Source organism: Maylandia zebra, linkage group LG9 (assembly GCF_041146795.1).
Source record: "Maylandia zebra isolate NMK-2024a linkage group LG9, Mzebra_GT3a, whole genome shotgun sequence".
Classification (NCBI taxonomy): domain Eukaryota; kingdom Metazoa; phylum Chordata; class Actinopteri; order Cichliformes; family Cichlidae; genus Maylandia; species Maylandia zebra.
This window is the reverse complement of record NC_135175.1, coordinates 30360256-30384059: the sequence shown is the minus strand read 5'-3', so window position 1 is coordinate 30384059 and position 23804 is coordinate 30360256. Positions and strand designations below refer to the sequence as shown.

The following is a 23804-nucleotide window of genomic DNA, read 5'->3' as shown; positions in this document are numbered from 1 at the left end:
TTTTTTTTTTTAAAAAGGAGAACACTAAGGTCGATTAGCTCAGAGCTTTGTTTTATATCTTCTCTTTGAACAAGATAGAAATTTAGGAGTAACATGGCCTTACAAACCCAACAGTGGGATCTTGAGAGATCCAGCCTACGGCTCTTCAATGGGGTGTCACAGGGTCCCCAGGAAAAAAAATTGTAAATGTAAAATAATAAAATAAATATTCTTGTGAGACATATCACATATTGACGGGGTCGGGTTATGTTAAAAAGTATAAATTGTTATACTTTGTTCATTGGTTCAAAGGTACCCCACACTTCTTTTTTTGTTTGCTTGTTTGTTCTGGTGTATTTTTCATTTGAACTGTTACTCTGCCAGAGTACTCATATTTACAAGATGGCATTGAACGCCCCATTGGTGTATCAGGAAAACTATTTTGTACGTATGTTCCTTGAAGGGGATTGAAGTCGTTCTTTTTTCCACCGCAGCGAAGGGCTAGGAGTAGGAGAGGAGCTGCTGTATGTTTTTGTTATCGAATCGATCTGATTGTGAAATAAAGCATATGCAGTGAGAAAGCAACTCCAGGAGTCATCCCTGCCTTAAAGCTGCAACATTCTTCTGTAGCAATAACAAAGTATAACATAAATTGTTCTGTGGCAATTACACAAGAATATCCAGTAATGTCCCTGCCCACAATTAAACACATTCACTTACCAAAAATCGGGGGCATCTGCTGTGGCAAATGGGTGCAAGCCTTTGACCACAAACTTAGACACTGCTCGGTGACATTAGTCTATCCTGGCCTGAAAGGAGACGCTACCGGTAGACTGCAGCGAGAACTGCCAGCGAGCGCCAGCCAGACTCTGTCTGTCTCTCTCATCATGGTCACCTACATGTACAGTAATGGCAGGTCTTGTAATAAGGCAGATTGCGCTAACATAATATGCACTGTTAGTTGATTATTTACCTGCCGCATTAACGGGAGAGGACGTGCAAACGTTAGCGCTGCTGCTGGGTTGAGAGTCACGAGTCCGGAGCGGAATTAAAAACGCGTGTCATCGCGTGTTTTGTGAGCAAATGCTTTTGCATATTCGTAGTGTTTCCTCCCTTAAATGAAATATCTACTTTGCAAGTTGCCCTGTTGTCATCGGTTCTCATAAAGTATAATCAAACTTTTGAGCGTTTGAGCCGCTTAGGCGCCATGTTTCCTGCCAGGTAAATGACGCTCCGCAACGTGGTGACGTCATTCGGGGCGACTGGAATCGATAAGGGAATCGTTTGCAAAAATGGCAAACGATTCCAAGGAATTGAAACAGTGGGAACCGGTTCTCAACAAGAACCGGTTTTCGATACCCATCCCTAGTTGTGTGATCTGCAAAACAAGCCCAAATCTTCACCCCTCCACCACCGTGCTTGACAGTTGGTATTACGTGTTTGTGCTGACATGTTGTGTTTGGGTTTCTCCAAAGTACAGCCAAATACCTCAACTTTGGTCTCATCTGTCCAAAGATTGTTGCAGAAGTCTTGTGGTTTGTTCATGCTGCCATGTTCTCTTTAGACAGAAGGTCCATTCCTTGAAATGCTCTATGACAGCGGTCCCCAACCTTTTTTGCACCACGGACCGGTTGTGTCCGACAATAAGATAAGATAAGATAACCTTTATTAGTCCCACACGTGGGAAATTTGTTTTGTCACAGCAGGAAGTGGACAGTGCAAAAGTTATGAGGCAAAAATTAGAATACAATAAGAATAAATACAGTACACAGCTGTACAGAATAGAATAAAATAAAATACTATATACAGTAGAATAAAATAAAATAAATATACAATAAGATAAAAATAGAATACAAATACAAATACTATATACAACTGAGTAAAAATACAACGATGACAGAAAGGATTATTGCACTTAGTATTATTGCATATGTATGGATGTGTGTGCTTGATCAGTTAAAGTCTTTATTATGGAGTCTGACAGCAGTGGGGAGGAAAGACCTGCGAAATCTCTCCGTCCCACACCGTGGGTGCCGCAGTCTCCCACTGATATCCCAATATTTTCACGGCCTGGCCTTTAAGGTGTCGCGGATAAATACACCAAAATAAAACCAGTACCAAAAAAGAAGATTTATTCATAAAACATGTGAAAAGACCCAGGGAAACAGAGTTAACGATAAAAATAATTAAAAAAAATAACAATAAAAACTGCTAAAACCCCTGAAAACCATAAATTTCACACCCGAGGCGCAACTCTCGCGGCCCAGTACCAAAGGACTCCAGTCCGTGGCCTGGGGGTTGGGGACCGCTGTTCTATGAGGCCTTTACTGCAGCCACCTTGAGTTGCTTCATTGAGTTGTACTGGCAGCTCTTTGGACCTCATATTGAGAGTTCATTGAAGTTCATCACTTAGAATTAACTCCAGATCTCTAATCTACTTTGTTTGTCATGAAATAACAAGGGAACAGGCCTCACCTGGCCACAAAAGTGCTTCTCAGTTACTTTAGAGCCTTGAGCCCTTGAGTTAAAGCTGAGAGTCTGCGCTTGAATGACAGCTCAATTGTTTCCTTTATAATCCACTGTGGTGGTGCATAAAGGCAAAAAAGAAAAAAAGCGTCTTTGTCTAAAAACTTCCGAGCCTGAATCTAAGTTGAACCTCTTGCAAATGATATTTTTAATCTCAAAGGTGTTTCTTTCCCTTAAAGGTTAAAAAGTTTAAATTAAAAAAAGGTGTAAACACTTAGTCATTGCAAAATTGATGCAGCAGAATACTTAATAAAATATTCCTTTGTGTATCCGTCACTCGGGCCAGATATATCCGTAATCCCGTATTTGCTGCCGTTAGCCTTTTAAGCACATTCTCCCGAGTACGCCGCCCCCACATTTCACAGCTCTTAATGAAAATATGTGACACAGAAATGTGGAAATCTTGAAACAGAAACCAATTTGCGTCTTGGTGGAGACTTTCACAGAAAGCGGTTCAGAGTGTGTCTCTGACACGAGTCCTGAGCACTTCAGTTGTTGTGGTTCCCACTTCCTGAGCCTGGGCTCCCTGTGTGTTTCACCACATTTGGAGACGACTCGAGCCAAGTTGGCAGCGAGCAGAAAACTCAAATCGAGGCCTCAGAACTTCTCTTTAGAAACTAATGGCTGATGTAGCCAAAGCTGCAGTTTGCTGGTTGAACGCCAAATAGTAGCAGCTTTAAAAGAGGTTTCTAAACGAGCAGTTTAATATGAAAGTTTCAAATAGACACAATTTCAAAACGTTAACAGTTTCTTTTGTCTGCTGCTTATATACCTTTAAGCTTGTATCTGTTTTTGTTTGATATTTTTCTTCCTGCTGTCACACTATGCCATCTTATTACAGATCTCATTTTCGAAATGTTCGCTTGTAATTATGTTATCAGATCTCACAGTCATTGTGCTGAAACCAAACAAGGCCTGTCTAATTCCTTGTTACTTCATCATTATTAATGAAATAACAACATGAGGGCAATTTAATTTCAATACAGCCTGCAACATTTTCGCTCATTTGACCTAAGTGACAGCATGACACATGCTATGAAAACCATAGTCAGTGCAATTTGGGAACTAAATTGCTGTCCTCACCCAGTTGGAAACTGACCTTGTCTCCTCACACCTCTGCTTCTGTGTTTCTCTCTCTTTATCTGTTCTCCTTGGTCGACTCCTGTGTTTCCCGCTCTGCCTCTCCCTGTACCAGATAACTTCCCACAGATGGCTCATCAGAAGCGCTTCATCGAGCGGAAATACAGGCAGGAGCTGAAGGAGATGAGACGAGAGCGGGAGCGGCAGGAGAAGGAAACCGAAGACTCGGAAGAGTACAGGAAGTGACAGCGCCTTCTTTGGGACAGCCAATCAGGACCCGGGTCCACATTAGGGAGCCTTCTCTGCAGATGTTGCAGCTGTTCAGGCAAGAGCTAGCAAAACGGAGGTGCCACTAGTTGATCATGAAGATGTAGTAAGGAAGATAGATGGGTTTTAGGTAGGGATCAACTGGGTCAAAGTGACCGTTAGCACAAATATTTGGGGGGAAACTAGCTTTGTGGCCAGTATTTTCAAAGTAAAAGTAGGGCAAAGGGAATTAGAAATGAAGCCTCATGCGTTCATGTTTTATGCTGTTTATCACTCCGGCTCTGTCGAAGGTGGCTTTATGTTGTCTTATGTGTGTGTGTTAAATATAGAGTGGAACCTTTTTAAAAACAAAGCCACAGCAGGACCTCACCGTGTTACTGGCACATGGCAAAAAAACCCATTTTTTAAAATGGAGTAAGAACTGTTAAATAAACCATCAGAGCATCTATTGTAAATAAAGTTTCTGATTCTGGTCCAAAAAGTGAGATTTTCTTATTTATTTTTTTTGTATTAATCGTAATCCCTCCTACTCTGATCTCTAAACCTCTAAAACAGGATGAGTCCGTTATACTCCCTCACTACAGTGTCACCATCTGTCTCACATCTGCCACTCATCCTCTAATAATCAAAATGTGATTCCCCCCCCCTCCTCTACTCTCTTTTTAACCTCTCTCTAAATCCGATTGGCTGTCTAACAGATCTTAATTATAGATTGTCTAATTAACAATTTCCTCAGCTCAGTAGCCTCTGGATCCAGCTATTTAGCAAAAGCCGTCATATTAATAACTATCTGACGTCTAGAATCGGGTCTTTTATACTGAGATTTATTGTAGATAATAAATATGTACCTGTGAGGATGGTAGCTGTCTAGCTTACTAGCCTGTGGCTGCTGTCACATTTCAGATAAAAGTTACATTTTTCTTCATAACTAGAGGGAAGAAAGTGAAAGTGGTCCACTAGAGCTGCCACACAGCTGTCTGTCAAACAATGTTATTCTGAAAGAGAAAACCTCACAGCAGCTGATTTTAGAGAGATTTGAATGTTTTATGTAAATAGTAAGAACTTCTGCCAATAATTTATCTTACTGAGCATTTTTGGCTCATGGAAAACACAACTAAAAATTAATCATTTTCTCATTCTTAAAGGTTAAGGCTGTTCTGAATTTGTTCATATGCACAATTTGTGAATGAGGCCGGTTGTCATGGCTACACATTAACGACCAACAACTACAAATCTATTTTAAGTCAGACCGGGAGCACCGTACTTCACAACTCAAAGGCAACTGAGGTTTTATTGATAAAAGGAACAAATAGGTGCAAATAATACAAATGATATTTTTATTGTTTATTAAAACTCTCCAATACGCTTTTTCTTTCTGACCCTTGTTCTGCTGTAACAGGTGAATTTCCCCAGTGTGGGATTAATAACGTCTGCTGTATCTAAGACACAAGGCAAATAAGTTTTAAATGACAGAAATCAAATTACTGTAATAGCGTCGAGTAACGTAATTTAAAAAATGTTTATCGTGTATACTTTAAAATGTGTTTAGATGTCAGGTGTCTTCGGTGTTGATGATGATTGCACAGTACATATTATACATCACTCTGCTGCCTACAGCCACATTAAAGTGAATGTTAATTTTTTACACCTCAATGGTAAAAGGCTGATGGGATATTGTATTCACCCCGCCGGGCAGTCAGCGTTGACCCCCAACATTATGAAGACGATTGCACGATTTAAAATCGGTACCATAGGTGAATCTTCAAATCTCACAAGAGGGCAAGTTTTCAGAAGTTTCCCAAGTCTCTCTCATTTTGCAGTTAAATCACCATCCTGTAGTAACTTCAGCACTATTTGTGGAGGAGTTTCTTGTTCAGACTCATGAGTCGTCTGGTTAGACTCTGAAAGCAATTAATGTCAGTTTGTATGTAGACAACAACAGATTTGCAACAAATAGGAAAAGATTTGTGATTTTCACTGATTTGTCTGAGTTAATCTCTGTATTGTCACAAGCAGATTGCATGTAATTAATGACTTGAACCCATTTAATCGCAAACTGATAGCAGACTGACTTTCGTCTCATTGGTGTTTTATCGATTTCCCCATACACCAAAGTTGCTTTGAGGAGAACAGCTTACTGACAAGTGAAGTGACCTTGTTAAAGGCAACAAGATCGCGTGTATCTGTAGCATTAGTGTAATCGCTCTAGCTTTTTTCTTACTTGAGTGTATTACAGTTGTTCCTGCCTTCGCTATCGGGAGAAAGAGGACATCAGCATCACCATCTACAGTAGCTGCCTCGGGTTAAAAAAATGCCTCACGTTGCACCTTGAGACACACAAATCTGTGAAATATTCTGGAAGAAAACCTCATAAAGAGAAACGAGTGGTTGATTTTAAAGATATTTAATTGTGTCATATAAATATTCAGTACAAAATATCACGGTTTACAAAGCAGATTGATGGATGGCCAATGATGCAGGGCCCCTTACAAGTACCACGACCTCTCAAATTGTTTCTACATTGACAGAACTGCTCAATCACATTGTCACCAACATAATATAGCATAGTAGAGTTGAGCCCCGAGAGCGACCATGTCTACACATCAACAACCACAGATCTATTTTATCTGGAGAAAGAGGACATCAGTGTCACCATCTAGTTGCCTCAGCTTTAAGGGAAAAAAAATGATGTGGCAGCATGGTTTGTTTGGACGTGTAATGTTTTCGACGACTTTAACTGAGCCCGGAGCCAACGCTTGTAGACAATTACACTCGCCGTAGGAAAACACAAGTACGGCTTCGTGATGGCGATATGCTGACATCCTGTATGAAGACAGAAAACTGTGACGACTGAAGGGGAAAAAATGGTTTTGGTGAGTGCTGCTGTCATGTTGACTTTCATTTGAGACCTCGCATTGCACCTTGAGGTGGAAAAGCAGTTTTCTTATAGTGAAGGGTCTTTAAACCCATTAAATACTTATCATAGCAACATTACCACAGTCTGAAATGGCCACTTACACAACAGGAGCTCCAGCAACAAGCTAATAAACAAAACAAGGCAGCCAAGAAATAGAAAAGAGAACTCGTGTATATGATATAAAGAATTTTCCAACCACTGTGCAATCAGCTGGCTCGTGATAGAGGGGGAAAAAGTAGCACTATGGCAATTATGCCATTGTGTTTTGTTATTACTGTTTCAAATGTCTGATAAATGTCAGCCTCTTCACTGGTTGGCCTTTTGCTAAAGTGAGGGCAGAGCTTGTTTTAGCTGGCCTTTTTTTTTTTTTTTCCTGTTGATATCATTGTGCCCTCCTGGTTTAGACATTTTTCTCTGTTTCACAGCTGTGTGTTTGTAGTTAGGCAGCTCTTAAAGTAATTTCCCAATTTTGCTGTGGTAGAGATCATTTTCACAAGTTTCCTCCTACTTTTGAAAAATTAAACCTTTGTGATCTTGCTGCAGGATAATGTTTTGACCTTCTCTCTGAGCCGAGGACACACCTCTGGGCTTAAGAACCTAATTCCACACCACTCAAAGGTCAGGTGCCCCTTGATAAGCATGTTTATGGAAAGGGCTGTTAGTCCCACAGGAAATCAGTTGGGTAAAGCCTGAACATTTGAACCAGCTTCATGTTCAGCACTACATACAGTACACGTAGTGAAGGGCAAAGGAAGAGACTAAAATAATGGAAGGGTTTTTTTTAAAGGAAAATACTGGTGTTCTTTGCTTTTTGGCACATTTCTATTACTGTACTGCTATGTTACATTATTATACATTCTACAGTGCAGGACGGAGCCCTTCTCAGGACACAAAATCTTAGCTAAATAGTGTTTAAGGTAGGTAGTGTGACACATTTATCACTCTTTTGCAAAAGAGTGACCGCCCTATTTTTTTAAGGGCTCTGGACGTATATTTCCCATTCATCTTCTTCAATGATCTTTCATAAAATTAATACACGATAAAAAGTTTTAAGCCTTGAACCTAGCCAGTCAGCCAGTAAAGTGTACCATGAACATAAAAACATTTGATTTGGAGAAAAAAAGAATTATAATAAATAAAAATAGGGGGAAAGATCACTACAAAAATTATCAAATTTAATTGTTTTTGTTAATACAGTGTTGTATAATAACATTTTTGAATATATTGGTTGCTTGTGTTTTGTGTGTATAGTAAAGTAAAGCCTACTTATCGATAAAGTGTTTTATCCTGACTGCCATCACCTCTTTACAATTGTTAGCAACACTTAACGGGAAAAAAGTTATTGTCTGGCTAAAATCAAAAGTGACATTTAAATAGTTACTAAAAGTCTCAGTAAAGAGTAGAGCTAGCAACTGTTTGTTAATAGAGCAAAAAATGCTATTAGCTAAACAGAATGGATGAACAGCTAGCTAAAATTATAAATACAGCAGTGCTGAATTTTTTTTGTTTGGTCTGTTAACAGTACAAAACAACTGATAGCACAACATAATAGCAATACAGAAAACAGTAGCTAGTTGAAACTATGGACAAAGCACAGTGGGCTTTTTTTGGTTGAAGTGTAGTTAGTAGCCATGTTGTCAGCTAGCACTATGAATTAACATAGTAGCAAGGTGAAAGACTGGAAAACCATCAAGTGTTAGCTAACGGTACAAAGAAAGTTGTTAGCTTAAAGGATAGTTGGCTGACATTAGGTATTAATATAATGCATTTAACAGTTAAATTATTAGCTAACAACAGTTAGCAAAAAGACAGAAGACTGGGGATATGTCAAATGAAAAAGGATGAAAACCACTGATTTAGCCTTTTATTTTTCCTTAGTGAGAAGAGAATGAAGTCTGTGGAAGCATTTTGCTGTTTTCTTTTTGTGTGTCTGTGTTTATTTTGCGGGGTTTTTTTTTTTTGCTCTTTTTCTTTAAATTTAAGGCAACTTTCTTGATTCGTTTCATGAGCTATGACGCTTTGCATGAAGATGTAAAGCTTCACATTAATGCAGACTTATTTCTTTAGGCTCCAGTCAATATGTCCCTATTGTTTTTGCTGCTTACATTGATTCAAGTGCTACCTTTCCTTTCACTCTCTCTTGAACAGATAAAATGAGCCATTTAAGGGAAGAAAATAAAATTGCATAATGAATTTTAATGGTAACTGTCCACAAGATGTTTAACCTAATCTAATTTAATGCTGTAATTTCAGGCTCGGTGGCATCCTCTCAGCATCTTCCAACTCTGTGTTTCTGAAGTGAAGTGAGCAAAAAGGTCCAACAAGACCAGTATTTTCCCCCTAACTGAGCCCGATACATGTTAGACTTGTGGATTTTCATTGCAGCATAGAAAATAACACTATTCTGTGCACTTCATATTTCACCCTGCACAGAGAAAAAAAAGACTGCTGACAACATTCAGCTCAATAAGGAAATATTTGGTATTTCAGCCCACCTCACAGCAAATGCTTTAAGCCGTGTGGTGATGAAAATCAAATACTGTAAAAATGATAAACCAGTGTGTTTGCAGGTGTTTGTAGTAGCAGTCCTTTACCACCGCTTTATATAACCATTAAAGAACAACCACCACTTTTCAACACCTGCCACAACTAACTCAAAATTTGATGTTGTATATCTCCCCCACCTTGTGTGGAACCATATTTTTCATTTTCTTGTGGCTCAAACTCAAACTGTGGCTAAGTGTTTATAGTGAGGCAGCCATTGCTGAAAGAGGGGATTGTTTGGAAGATAGAAATCCCTAGAAAAACAAAACAACTGTACAGCGTATTGTATCATATTACCGTACATACACAAGCTAAGATAGAACTCACAATATGCAGCATGTTTTTGTCCCAGAAACACTGAAAAATACATAGGCATATCTGTTGGTTTACAAAACTGCTTGTTGAAGTGTCCGTCACAGGCAGCTTTGGAGAAAAAAGAAACAAAAAAATATCGGTATAGATATATTTGGGCCTCATGTACACCCCATATACACACACAAAAACCAAAAAGTCTTGACACAAAGTCTGTTTTAACTGTGCCCTCGCAAAAACGCAACTAACACTGACTGGACACACAAAGCCTACGTCTGGTCACCGGAGGGGACAACTGAACGGTGATCGAAGGCGGTGAAAGAGCACTCGGACAGATGGCGCTCGTTTCTCCGTCCTTTCGACATTTCACTCGCCACACGTGCACCAGAACCCTCCGGATGTTTTCAACATGTGTTTGGGATTTTTGTTTTTTCTCCTTGTCTGTGTGCCAGGTTCTCGTTAGGAATCCCTGTCGCTGTCGTCGCCCCCGTACAGGTCCGCTAGTTTCTTAAACCGGGGTCCCCACTCGCTCAGGTAGTTGTAGTCCTGGTCACTCTCAGTGGTCACTGACTCGAGCGAGCTGAGGGACTCCGCTACAGAGCCGTTCCCCTCGTAGGCGTAGGTGGCCAGGGAATCGTAAGGCGGCGCCGTCGGGTCGCTGTCGTTGTCCTGGAGCCTCTGGTTGATGAAGTCTCTCACGTCCCCGTTATTGTCCCGAGTTGGGGGCAGCACAGGCCGTCGGATCGGAGGGTAGAAGGCCTCGGGGACGATGTCTCTCCTCTGTTTGCTCTCCTCGATGGCCTCCGGGTTGCGCAGTGTGCCGATATCAAAGGCCTGGGTGTCCTCCTCTCCGCCCCCTTCGTCATTGTAGCTGACGACGTTGTCCCTGACATCCTCTTTGGAGATGATCAGAGGCTCCTTCTTCCTCTGCCTCCTCAGGGCAGCAAACAGCACCACGATCACTGTGTGGAGAACAAAAACAAAGAGAACAAATATGAGAGTTTGGTGACTTTTGCTGTTGTTTCTGTGCTCTCTCTCCTTGTTCTGAAGGCCAGTGACTGTCCTGGGGGAATTGTTGATGTTGTGTGAGTGTGCACTGATGTTCAGGGACTTTGTCTGACTTTGTAAAGCAGGCACTGCTACCACAAGGATGCATTATGCATCTCTCGCTCCTCAGGGCCGCTGCTGCTTAAGAACATAAAGGAACCCCCTTTAAGAACATAGCAGAATACATTACGCGCTAAAAATGCAACCTCTGTACCATTAAGAAACATTATGACATTCAAGGGATGGTGTGAGGGTTACTTTTATTCTTTAAGTATTCAATTGGTGTTAAACAACTCAGGGTTGTTTAAGCGTTATTTTTGAAAGAAGTTCAAATTTCAGCAAGTTGAGACAGTCTCCTTGTCATTTTTTATCATTAATTATGATATTTTTATATCTTTTATGTTTTCCTTGGATTTGTCTTACGTTCCTGGTGACATACGCTCTAACCATAAGGTCTTATAAAAGATAGCTACTGTGACAACCCCTATATTTTTGTGACGATCTTCTTTTGAAACTGCAAATGAGCGTTTTCACTATTGCTTTCTTGTTGTTTTAAAATTGGATATCATGAGCAAGGATCAGACTGTGAAGCTGCACCCTTATTGGCTAACAACTTGTGACAGACAAGCCCATACCCTGTAAAATCCTCCTTTTTGAAACATGGAATGACCAAAGTTTAAAAAATTTAGTCAATGTTGTATTCGTGCAACCTGAAATGAGTGACTAGCTCATAAACTCATCAGTGACGTGTTCACGGAGTTTGAGGCAGTGGGACAATTGTAATAGACTTCTCTAGGACTGGAAAGGTTTTTTGTTTTTTGTTTGCAACCACAGGTAAAACTCGTTGGTGGCCATTTAAAAAGAATGCATGTTTAAAGCATGATGGCTTTGCTTTTTGGACCTGGAAGCTAGGGCTGGGCGATATGACCCAAAATTCATATCTCGATATTTTTTTACCTGGATGGCGATATAAGATATATATCTCGATATTATTATTTTTTTAAGCCATAAGTTAAGAACAAAAAGAGAGTTCTTAGTCACACTATGTCCCAGCTGTCACACGGGCACTTTTACTTACATACAGCGTAGATGTACATGAAGAAATTACTCAAAAATAAATTATCAGCATTTATTAAATAATCATGGTCCATAAATAAAAGAAAACAATGTTGTTTTTGTGCATAACAAAAAGCTCACAATTGTGCAGTCAAAATGTAAACTAATAGATGCTGAGCGTAATAACAAAGAGACAGATTTCACAGCTGCACCACGTCTCTGAACAGGTCTCTGAACACGTATCACTCCGCGAGGCTCCTCCTCGGTAGCCGTAGTCCTCTGACAATCCATCAAGCGGTGCAACTCCGTAGCTTAGCAAAGTCATATTAAAACATTTTTTGACAGATTGCTGAGCGCTGTGTACCACATAAAATCGGTTCGCGGTCAGTAAGCACAACCAGAATTCATACATAAGGTGCACTGTCGATTTCTGAGAAAATGAAAGGATTTTAGGCCGTGCAGCACCTCCGGGCTGCATGTCGTTAGCGCGGTTAGCTCGTTAGCGCGGTTAGCTCGCTAACACGTTGACGCCATCCAGCCCCACGCACGGTAACTCGCTAACGGAGATTTTCCGCTTTCATCTTGTCATTGCCTGCAGGTGAAGCTATGGGGGAGGCGGAGTTGTGTTCAGTGAAGGAGAGGCGAGGCCGAGTAACGCAGCGTAGAGACAAAAGTGGACGAAAGAGAGGCAAACCTGCGGCTCCACAAGTATAATTATAACGTAACATAGACTATATCGATATAAACGATATTGTCACATCTTATATCTCGTATGAAAATATATCGATATTTTTAAAAAAAACTCGATATATCGCCCAGCCCTACTGGAAGCTACATCCATCTTTTATACTGTGTATGACTATATCAGACTACAATAAAGTTCTAGCTGTGCACAAAAACAGCAAAGCAATGCAGCCAAGAACAGCAAGACCTTCAATATATCCTGTCTTTTTATTCTTGCTTTCACTATCTGCAGGCTTTCATCCGGGTCATCCAGAAAGTTACAAACAGGTCGAAACATCTTGGTCAAGTAATAAAACTGTCCTTTATGTGTTGGAACTTCAATTCTTTGGATTAAAATTAACAGGAATTCTTTGCCTTCGCAAATAAAGACAGAGGCGATCTGCTAGATGTTGCAAGATGAAAGATACTCCAGGTTCCAATTCACAAAAATAGCCTCAAGGTAAACATTACAATATTAAAAAGAAAACCCCAAGAGTCGGACAATGAAAATATTTTGGCAAAGGTGGGGAGGATGAACTCCCTTCAACAGGAAGTGACCAGGTTGTAGAACCAAGCTCTCAGAGGCCACAGCCATCTGTTGTACCATGACTTGTTTGGGCTATGGGGTAAGTACAAATATCCTGTTGTCTGAAACACTATGGCCCCAAGGTCTGCTGCTCCTACATCATCAGCTCTTTCTCAGACAACAGGCCCTTGAGGGTGGACAGTTTGGTAGTCGTGCATGAACAGCTACATTGTATTATCTGTACAAATCTAATGACAGCATCCACACACTTTTTATGCTGACGTGTCCTGACTCAGATGTTAATACTAACGCTGTTCACTGTGAAAACTGAAATGCATTTTTTCTTAAATGTATGTTTTCATGTTTTTCAAAGCACGCCGAAACCCCTAAGAAAGGATCCAAGTTTTTCTTTTTTTACTTTAAGTCATATTATTTTATGAAACTCAATATTAATGCCCAGTAAAAAATGAATTTCCAGTAAACCCGCGATATTGTATGAGAGGCATTAATACTATAGCTGAGGTTTTTATACTTACTGAGTTAAGATTGAGTTAAGACTGAGAAGTAAAGGTGCTTCAAGGTATGGCAGCAATAATTACTTGGCTTTTGAAACCTTCACCAGGCTGTAGTTTTAAATAAAAACGCTCCTATCTCACCATCCTAATGCAATGAAGAAAAGCATCCTGTTCAAGTCAGTCGAGATGCTGTAGATCTTCGCTGCTTCGCGGTTAAAATCAAATTAAGGTGACAGCTGCGGTCACTGGCAGAATTATCCGCCCACAGGAAGTGATGAATCAAATTAAGCAGTGAAATACGAAACCGACTGTTTAACACCTCCTATGGATTGCTTTGCTGGAGAAGCTCTGTAGTGAAAAGCCCCAAAAAGATTTATGCAAGAAAGAACGTAAGGCTGTACTCACTGAGCAGGATGATGACACAAAGCAAAATGGCCACCAGGGCGCCGGTGCTGAGCCCCGCCCTCGCTGTGAGCGCCTCTGCGTTGCACGCCTTCATGTTGCCCTTGCGGTCGCAGGTGCAGACTCTGATGGTCAGCGTGTTGGTGCTGCTTTGCATTGGGAACTCTCCATCAGAAATGACCACCGGCACATGGTGGACGCTCTTTTGCAGGGTGCTGTAGCTGTTTCTCCTTGTGAGGATTGACGCTGTGTTGTCTGATGAGGGAAAATCTGGTTATTTACTGTAAAACGTCAACCAATCAATGACACATACAGCACATTAACAACAGGTAATGAATGTAGGGCACACGCAGTGTCTTACTTTTGTTGTCATGGACAGAGAAGTTTGCCTTTCCAGCAGCTTCCTGAGCAAGATTGAAGAAGAACCGGTGTCCTCCGAGCGGGGCATCAGGATCTGTGGCACCCACGGTTTGTATCACCTGAAGTGAGAAGCACACAGGTGAGTGACAGGGCAACCCAACCCCAGCCGTGAACATTTAACCACAGCTAAACTGCTGTTTGTGCGGGTGCTAGTGTTTTAGCTAGCTAATGGGTTAGCAGAGCTATGAAGAGGAAGTGGAAGCTGAGCAAGAACACAGCTGTTAAATTTCAAACAAAGAATAAAACAACCAACAAATCTAATTCATACATGCTTTTGTGATGCTGTCTCTCTAGCTGTAATGCGTCTAATTAAAGATAACTCCACTTCATGCTCGTTAGCATCTGGTAGTTGCATGTTAACATCGGCTGCTGTGATGAATAACCGAGCTGTTTATTAAGATTAAAGGGATGGTTTGTTCTCCTGGGAATTCGTAAAGACAAATAGTTAAGGGCGCGCAAACAAGGAATAAACCTCAAGAGGTTTTCAGATGGTAAACGTGTGCAAGGATATCATCAGCAAAGTGTCACATTGAATTAAGCTACCTAGCAGGATACAAAGTAGTTTAAAGCGGCCTCATCTGTATCTGATGCAACATGAAGGCACCAGGCTGATTCTGCATAAAGGATCATTTTGTTCCCCTTGAAACACAGCATGAGTTTAATATAGTGATGCTGTATTTACTTAATGGCACAGTTCACCTCAAATTCAAAAATAGGTGTTTATCCTCTGGCTTAGAGTGGCTTGTATTCAAGTAGATCATTTTACTGTAAATTGCTCAGTTTTGGAGAGATGAATTGTGAGGATCCCTGCCTTGTCCTATCCTAAGTAATAACTGGGTTCTTTCTAGTGAACGACACCTGAAAATATAATTACTATGCACAAGGAAGAGTGGCTCTACACTCATGAAGATATATATTTTTCTTAAGATAAGCTAAGTACAGAGAACTAAGGGGGCAAGCAGCAGCCAAGTGCTGATTAACAGGACCATGATCACAGGAAATCCACAACAGAACTGATGGAAAAAACAAAGCAAAGTAAAAACAAGAATCAAGTTGCTGCAATGACCCAAAACCCTGATTGCAATGCTGTGGCCAGACCTTTGGAGAGTTGTGCATAAATGAACACCTGCAAACCCCATAACAACTGTACGGGGGGGGTGACGGCTCCTTTGATTGGCAGGTGTCTCAACACAGTCAGCTGTAGCCAGACAGAAGCTTCTAGGCTTCTTCATATTCTTTCGGCTGCTCCCTTTAGGGGTTGTCAAGGCGACTCATCTACCTCCATCTCACTTAGCATAGACAGCAGCACAGTTTCCCCGGGCACCCTGCTGGTCAACAGCACCGGTGGCAGTCGTCGTTAAGCCAGGTGTCGGCCAATCATGTGAAAATCTTATTGATGATCCACATTTGATTTGGCAAAGATTTTACACCAGATTCTCCTCCTGATGCAACCCTCGCCGTTTATCTGGGTTTAGGACTGGCACTAGGAGACGTGCTGCGACAAGAAATGTAACAGCCACATCACTCGTGCTTAAAAGAAACTATGAAGCACACAAAAAACCCCAAAACTGACATCCTCTGATTACACACATTACAAAATCAGTTGTTTTTTTCATATGCTGGCTCTAATTTGACATTGAGGAGCCCTGATGTAGAAGGACAAATCGCACAATACTCCAGGGCCAGAGGAAAAACATCTACATTATCACAGGCTAACGCTGTGAATAGACTTTTTATCTGTAAAGACTACAAAGAAGTCTTGCAAACTGCAGCTTGGACCACATTTTGTTAGTAAAACGGCGTTATTCGGACTTTACTAGTGATCCTAAAACTGAAGACTCACTATCCACATTTATCTCTGAGGTATCACAGACTTGGGTTTTTCAACCCAAGAAGAGCTGCAAATCCGAACCCAGCTGTGGGAGTCTTACATTAAAAGGTCTACAATGCAGCTCTGTCTTTTCAGAACCTCTAGACATCTCTTTTCACTGTGGATCTGTTCTCGACTTCTTTAATCTATTTTGAGGAAGAAAACTTCTTTTTATCAACCTGAGATGTGAAAGTCTGGTCCCCAGAAGCGGTCCCACTATCTAGTAGCTTAAAACACACGTGACAGATTTATAAATTCTCTCTGAGGCCCACTAATTACATGCTGTGCTGGGAGCGTGTGCATAATCCTAAACTGGGAAGTCGAGATGAAACCATGACTACGGCTTTATGTTGGGTAATAACCAACCTGATTAGCCTTAGCGTTCTCACACACAAACGTCTCATAATTGGTGGCGAATGTTGGAGCGTTGTCGTTGACGTCCAGGACTCTGACGTATACAGGTACCCGGCTGATCTGTCGCGGGTTGGCTGGGAAACACAAAGGTGGACACAGTGAATTTACATGAGTAATTATTAAATTTCATTAACAGCAGCTCTGCTTTAGTTTCCAAGCAAACTCATTACAGTATTGTGCATATAAATAAATAATAGCTGGTTAAAAACATAAATCAGATGCTCCAAGTTTTGCTGATTTCTTTGTTTCCACAGTTATATTTACGCGCAGACTCTGCACAAAGTTCTAGTTTTCACTGACAAAATAAAGTAATAATAGGTAAAATAAGGTCTTTGGATGTGGAAATTATTAGGATCTTTTTTTTTTTTTAAGACAACTGGCAAAGATGAAGGGAAATAGCAGTTTGCGGCAGCATTGAATTAACAGCAGCAGATTAGAAAACAAAGACGCTTGCTGATTTTTAGATTTTAAATTAGTGGGAAAACAGATAAATGGGCACCCATGCTATTTTTAGAGAATGTAAACTATGGGCTGGGGAAACAAACAGCAGCTACCAGCCAATACTTGGGTCCCAAAAATCCAATTTGGCTGACAGAATTGGAGGAAGTACGTGAACCGAAATGTCTCTTTCTGGTCCGGCTGCTGCACTTACTGAACTCGGTGGCGATGACGGTGATGTTGTGCCAAGCGTTTTCCTCTCTGTCCAGCTCCCTGAGGATGAACACTGACCCGTTGCCTGCATGGATGTTGAACACTCTGTCCATGTCTGTGCGCCGATCAATAGTGTACCTGCACAAAACACACAGACAACGATTGGCGTGTAAACTTGTGCACTCATGCTGAGTGGAAATGTGTTGTTTTCCCAGGGCGACAGACACAGGGTACAGTCACATTGACAGAGCGTCTCAGGTGTGTCTTGGTCGAATTGACATTCTGTGTGGTGGACACAGTGAAGAAGAAAAGTCTACTTTGCTGAAAGGAACACAATTATCTTTATATATATATATATATATATATATATATATATATATATATATATATATATATATATATATTTTATATGCACAAATAAGAAAAATATGAGTTAATTTGAATTTACAAAGCTTTTCTCTATTCATTTGTATGGTATCTGAAAAAAGCATCAAAAAGCAAGACTCGTACTGATTTAATTTTGGCTGCTCTCTGGATCACTTCCAGGACTGCATCTACTTTTAAAATCACTTCCTGAAAGACTTCACCATCTGCAAATTAGGCTAAATGTCCTCCACTGTATCAGGACAGTGAGTCTTTTACTTTAATTTTCTTTTTGTGGAAGAGGATAAAGTTGTAGTGATCCAAATCTGGGAAATGCCAAGTAAAGACTGTGTTGGTGAGGCCAAAGAAAATGGGCGCACACAGTAGCACAGCATAAGCTACATTTAGATTCTTCTTCTACAGACACACCGGGGCCAGAGTAGCATAGTTAGTCTGACCCTGGAGAACAAATCCGTGGCATAAAAACGAGGGACGGTCATGACTCTTGAATATTTTAATAGCACTTAAGTCATTAAAAAGAAAAAATACAGCATGTCTGTTTTTGCCATAAAATATACACCGCCCGGCTAAAAAAGATTCACCAGTTGGTCACGGTGTAAGTAATAGCTTTCCATTGAAGTCAGCTGAATGTACTGAATGCTATCAGATGTTTTATTTCTTTCCCGGTGGCACCGGGACATTCCGAGATGACAATGCCAGGAATCACTGGGTTCAAACTGTGAAAGAGCAGTGCAGTCATTTCCAGCACAATCTTTGGAATGTGCCACAGTACGCGGGGAGATCTTGGCCAAAAATTATTAGAAATCTGACTGGAAATAAATGTTGTGACATTGGATAAGCTTGCCAATGCCACGGTGAACGGTGCCATCATCAAAGCTAAAGGCGGTCCATGAAAATTTTAGAGTGTATTTTTATTTTTTTTACTTTTTTAAGGGGAGGGGGGATGCTGTGTAGACGGCAAATCTCTGTTAGCGTGGATCACCCCGTGAGTGGGGCTGCACGGCGCTAGCTAATCGCGCTAACGCGTGGACGCCATGCAGCCCCACGCAAGGGGCGACCCACGCTAACTCGCTAACAGAGATTTGCAGCGTTAATGCAGTTATGGAGTTGACATCATTTTACCGAGATTAACCTGACAGCACCAATGTAAAATAAGCTACTTCCTGCAGAAAATGGTAGTGGGCAACTATCAGGTAATGGGGCCAGTAAAGTAAAGGAGTAGCAAGCAGCCATTCAAAAAGACTCATTCTCCTGGTGAGATGAACCATCTTTGTTGGATCAGTTTGGCACACGTTTGCTGACTCTGGTATCACAAACATGCACGTGCAAGAAGTCACAAAGGGAGTGACCTACAAATGGTAGTCGCACTAGGAGCAGCCCAGACGTGCACAAAAAGGAAACTTGAAGGCAAGGTGGCCCACGTTTACATCGGGTATGTTTTTATTGTTATTAGGCCTAGAGCTGTCTGACTACACCTTGAAACATCTGCTGCAACTAAAACACCACAGAGGAGCAAGCAGCGGGTGTAATTGAGCTGTATTCACAGAGAAATCAGTGGGAGACGTGGAGCCTGAGAAAAACCCGAGCACATACTGTAAAAGTAAACCCATCTGCTGGACCAGATACATCCAGCAGGAGTTTAATAAAATGATCTATTTTTGGTTATTTGGGGGGAACTGAACCTGTGACATATAATAATAAACTGTCTTGTCTGGCACTAGCAGTCTTGAATAGTCTGCCCTGTGTTGATACACACATTAGAGCCAACAGGTTATCCAGTTGTGTTGTTTTTCTCTGCCTCCCAGACTACTCTGTGATGCATCAGTGTGATTAATGGAGTAGCAGGCATCAGGAGGGCCGGCGTAAGAGGAAGGAGACCCCCGAGGGGAGACTATGAACCGCGGCTCTCAATGCATCGCCGCATCCCTCTCCTCCCTCCACCGATCTTCCCCCTCCCCATGGGTGTCACCCCTACCTCCTCAGCCCCTCCCTGCTGCTGCTGCTGCTGCTGCTGCTTCCTCCGCACAAACATTTTGGTGTCTTTATCTAAACACTCCCACCTATTTTTCTACCACCTCGCAGGCCCGACAGTAACTCTAACCTTGTTAGATGTGCGTCAGCCGTGGGCTTTACTAATTGCTTTTCTAATATTCCCAATAATTCAGCTGCCTGGGTCTAACCCTTCCCTTGATTAATGGCGCAGAGATAACGGCGCTCCTCGTCCTGACCGGACAACCAAAGTGCTGCTCTCAGCAGGCACACAGCTGGCTGGTTGGAAGGCCAGGCAGAAGGACGAGGAGGGTTACAGAAATGTTAGTGATCAGGGGGTTGGGACCTACATTATTGCTTCTTTCCTCCCTTCTGAAGAGACCAACCGACTTGACACAGTATTTTGAGAATGTTTTCTTCAACACGAGGTCAAAAAATCTGTATCAAAATGATCTTTGTTTCGAAATCATTTCAGTTGTTATATTTTGGAGAGGTTAGCTATCCTTAGTATCGAGCACCAGCTCGGCTACATGTCCATGCAAAGCAGTGCTAATGGTAACTGAAATGCTGTTATATGGCACCTAAAAGACTAAAAAAATGACTCACTCTTTAACCATATTTAGCCCAGATGAACATCAGGGTTCACATTCACATTTAGATGTTCAAATAGCCACTTTTCACAGCACTCGATGGTCTTTGAGGGCTTCTCATCCAAGCTGGCCAATATAGACGGCTAATAAAAAAGTGTTCGAAAGCTCCACTATGGCAAATCTGAACCCCGGTTAAATGAAATGTTCTCTAATAACCTTGAATATTGTTCGTGCTTTAAAGGTCTGAACATCACTAAAGAGATCCCATCACAGTGGGATGGACAGCCACCAGCTACATACATACTGGCTCTACAGCAGTTCTTCAATAATAAAGCAGATTAGAAATGCTCCATATAAACACCCACATCAGATTAAACACGCTGGCTTCAGAGGAGTGAAATAAACATTTTCATGAGCCCATCTCTATTATCTTTATTGCACGTCATCTATCTTAACATACACTCACTGGCCATTTTACTATTATACACCTTGTTAGTACTAAGTTGGATTGCCTTTTGCCTTCAGAGCTGCCTTAATTCTGAAAATATTCCTTAGGAATTTTGGTCATATTGACATGACAGCCTCATATCATGCTGCAGATTTCTCGGCTGGACATCCATGTTTTCCATCCGTTCCATTAGATCCCAAAGATGCTCTATTGGACTGGCTTGTTGAGCTTTGGTGACTGTTGAGCCCACTTGAGTACAGTGAACTCAACAATACTCAGGTAGGCTGCACTGTTTAAACAATGCTCAGCTGGTTCTAAGAGGTGCAAGAAAATATCTCCCACAAGCATGGATCCACACAATCATGTTGTTTACGCTAAATTCTGACCCTATAGAAATGTTGCAGTAGAAATCAAGACTCAAGAAATCAATATTAAAATTTCCTATGGCCCAATTTTAGTGAGCCCCTGCAAACTGTAGCCTCAGTTTCCTGTTCTTAGCAGTGTTGTCTTCTGCTGCTGCAGCACACCTGCTACCAGGTTCAATGTGTTTTGCATTCAGAAATGTTTTGCTATCTTTGGTTATAATGGTGATTATTTTCACTTTCCTATAAACTCAAAGCAGTTTGACCTGATCCTCTGACTTCTGGTATCAACAATCCATTTTCTCCCAGTGGACTGCTGCTCACTGGATATATTCTCTTTTTTGGAACATTCTCTAAACCCTAGAGATGCTCAAGTAGGAAAATCTCAGCAGATCAGCATTTTCTGACACATTCAGACCAGCCTGTCTGGCACCAACAACCATGCCACATTCAAAGTCACTTTCTTCTCCATTCTGGTGCTCAGCTTTAACTTCAGCAGGTCATCTTGACCATGTCTATATGCCTAAATGAGTTTCTGCCAGATGAGTAGTCAAGTATACCCCCCAAAAATGGCTGATGAGTGTATATGTAAGTACTCTGCTCCAGAAATGTCAGCATCCAAGCAACTCTCCTTCTGTAGAGAATCTGGTTTTTAATAAAAGCTCTTAACACGGACAGTACAGCACTGAAAACACGATACCTCTCCACATTCACAGAGCCAGTGACACGCTTGCCAAAGAGGCATTCAGTGAGGGAAATGCATGACATGTTCATCACATCTTATTCGTATTTGTTCAGGCCAAAGTATTCCGTTTAAAAGCATGTAAGCTGCAGACTGCAGTAAATCAAATCTCATGTAAAGAGCTGACCTGAAATCTTCATTCAGAAGGAAAAATGTAGGATGAAACATGCATGTGTCTGCATGAGTCTATATACTGCACTTATGGCTTACTTAAGGACTTGCGTATGCATCCCTGCCACACACGTGCACGTGTCCGCAAGTCGCAGCGAGCTAATAAAGATAACCGTCTCAGTGACTTCCTCATGCCAGGCAGCCCCCGGGCTTCCCAACCCTCCTCCCTCCCCCTCCTCCCCCTCTGCACGGCTTTAAATGCCACAGGGTAGCTACCTCCTTGATGATGGGCGATAAAAGAGAATGATATCATATTTGACACCTGCAATAAAGTGGTGGAACTTCAACCTTGAGAGCCAACTCCCTTAGTACATCATAAAAATGAAAAAGTCTGAAGCGGAGTCGAGGCGCAGCCTCACACCCCACTGCCATTATTCCCATTTAATACAACGCTCGCATAATTTTGTATCTCCATGAGCTAAGTTGTGTAAGCGAACTTTTGGCACTTTTCATTATTTCGCTGCATTTTGTATGTGTAGCAGAACAAAGTGTCTCCCTGCGCAGGCCTCATTATTTTAGCGCTGTTTATGTTAATGGTGAAGAAAACAAGAGCACAAAGATCCATTTACAACCTTCAGAACATTAAACAACATCTCGCATTAAAGATGAATAATTCACTTAATGGGAGCTCCAAATATTGACTCTGTATAGAAATCGGTTAGTGAGATATTATATGCTTAACTCAAGGTGCACACAGTGGTTTTTACTTGAGTTTTGTCTTGTTTTCTTATTGTGTGAAGCTGCTTAAAGAGAGAAAAGCTCAGCCTTGAGTTTAGACTATGCTATCAAAGCATGTGAGCCTCTGTAGTCAGATTTTTATAGTGGATTTTACACTGGATGTTGACAGTGACTGATGGTTTATAATGTAAGTGGGCGAGAACAGGTCAATATCACAGTAAATGTATGTTTATTCAAACCACAAACTGAAGCTGTGATCTAACCATTGGGGTATACAACTTTGTTAAATGAGTTGTGTTTATTGATTTTTCAAACAGTCTTAAAGATAATTGGGACCTGAAAATCCAATCTAAGGGCATAAGACTTCTTTTTTCTTGTTTTGCTAACATTTAGTCATTGTATATGAGATAAAACAGAATCCAAATTTTTACTTCTTTCAGCAGCAGTTATGCTCATTTAGAGCCCACGCATGCTGTAGTTTCAGTCTTTTGGATGCATTAACTTTGATTCATGTTTGCACAAACAGAAATTAAATTTTATGCACTTCATTTATTAACTTATTAATTTCACTTCAGGTTTATTTATACAACACCAAATCACAATAGTTCTCCTCAAGGTGCTTCACACTGTAAGGTAAAGACTCTACAGTATTCAGGCAAAAACCCCAAGAATCAGTTAAAGTGGGGAGGAAAAACTCCCTTGTAACAGGAAGAAACTTGGCTCAGGAAAAGCTTTTTGACACATTTTCAATCATTTAGCATTGCTAAAATAAAAGACTTTGATCACATCTCCTAAAATGACATACAAACCCATATAAAATATTAGAAACACATAATGTTTACACACATTTGGATATGACATCTGCTCGATCGAGAGCTAGGGAGAGCTGGGTGGCTTGCTGGTTATCCAAAAATTGTTTTTAACTTTTCCTTAATGTTCTTCTTGTTTATTAATTAAATTATTTAGATGGGTTAGTTATTGTACCTTTTGTTTAGTTGTATATTTTAAGGTATGTTTTGCCTTTACAATCTGTAATTAAATCATCTAAATGACTTGTAAAGCCAACACAATCCCCAAACCGAATCTTAAAAGCTAATTTTGTCAGTTCTCCAACTCCCAGTAGTTGTACTGTTAACTAAGACTGATGAGTGGTCCTCAACTTGCTCAGATGTTACTGAAACCTCCAGCAAA

The 23804-nt window shown here is 41.0% G+C and overlaps 2 protein-coding genes across 7 annotated transcripts in view; one reads left to right on the top strand and one right to left on the bottom strand.

Moving 5' to 3' along the window:
- The window catches only part of drosha (drosha ribonuclease III), a 140924-nt gene extending 136591 nt beyond the window's left edge, over positions 1-4333 (top strand). For all 4 annotated transcript variants that reach the window (XM_014414118.2, XM_014414117.2, XM_014414119.2 and 1 more), the window contains one exon: positions 3701-4333. In XM_014414118.2, coding sequence (XP_014269604.1) covers positions 3701-3831 — 131 coding nt within the window. In that variant the 3' untranslated portion in view covers positions 3832-4333. The remainder of the gene's footprint in view (positions 1-3700) is intronic.
- A 1907-nt stretch (positions 4334-6240) lies between these two features.
- Positions 6241-23804, bottom strand: part of LOC101476810 (cadherin-10) — a 75167-nt gene continuing 57603 nt past the window's right edge. For all 3 annotated transcript variants that reach the window (XM_076888315.1, XM_004551807.5, XM_076888316.1), the window contains 5 exons: positions 17251-17387; positions 16551-16672; positions 14256-14373; positions 13898-14149; positions 6241-10587 (listed from right to left, as the gene is read on the bottom strand). In XM_076888315.1, the coding sequence (XP_076744430.1) occupies positions 10085-10587; positions 13898-14149; positions 14256-14373; positions 16551-16672; positions 17251-17387 (1132 nt within the window). In that variant the 3' untranslated portion in view covers positions 6241-10084. The remainder of the gene's footprint in view (positions 10588-13897; positions 14150-14255; positions 14374-16550; positions 16673-17250; positions 17388-23804) is intronic.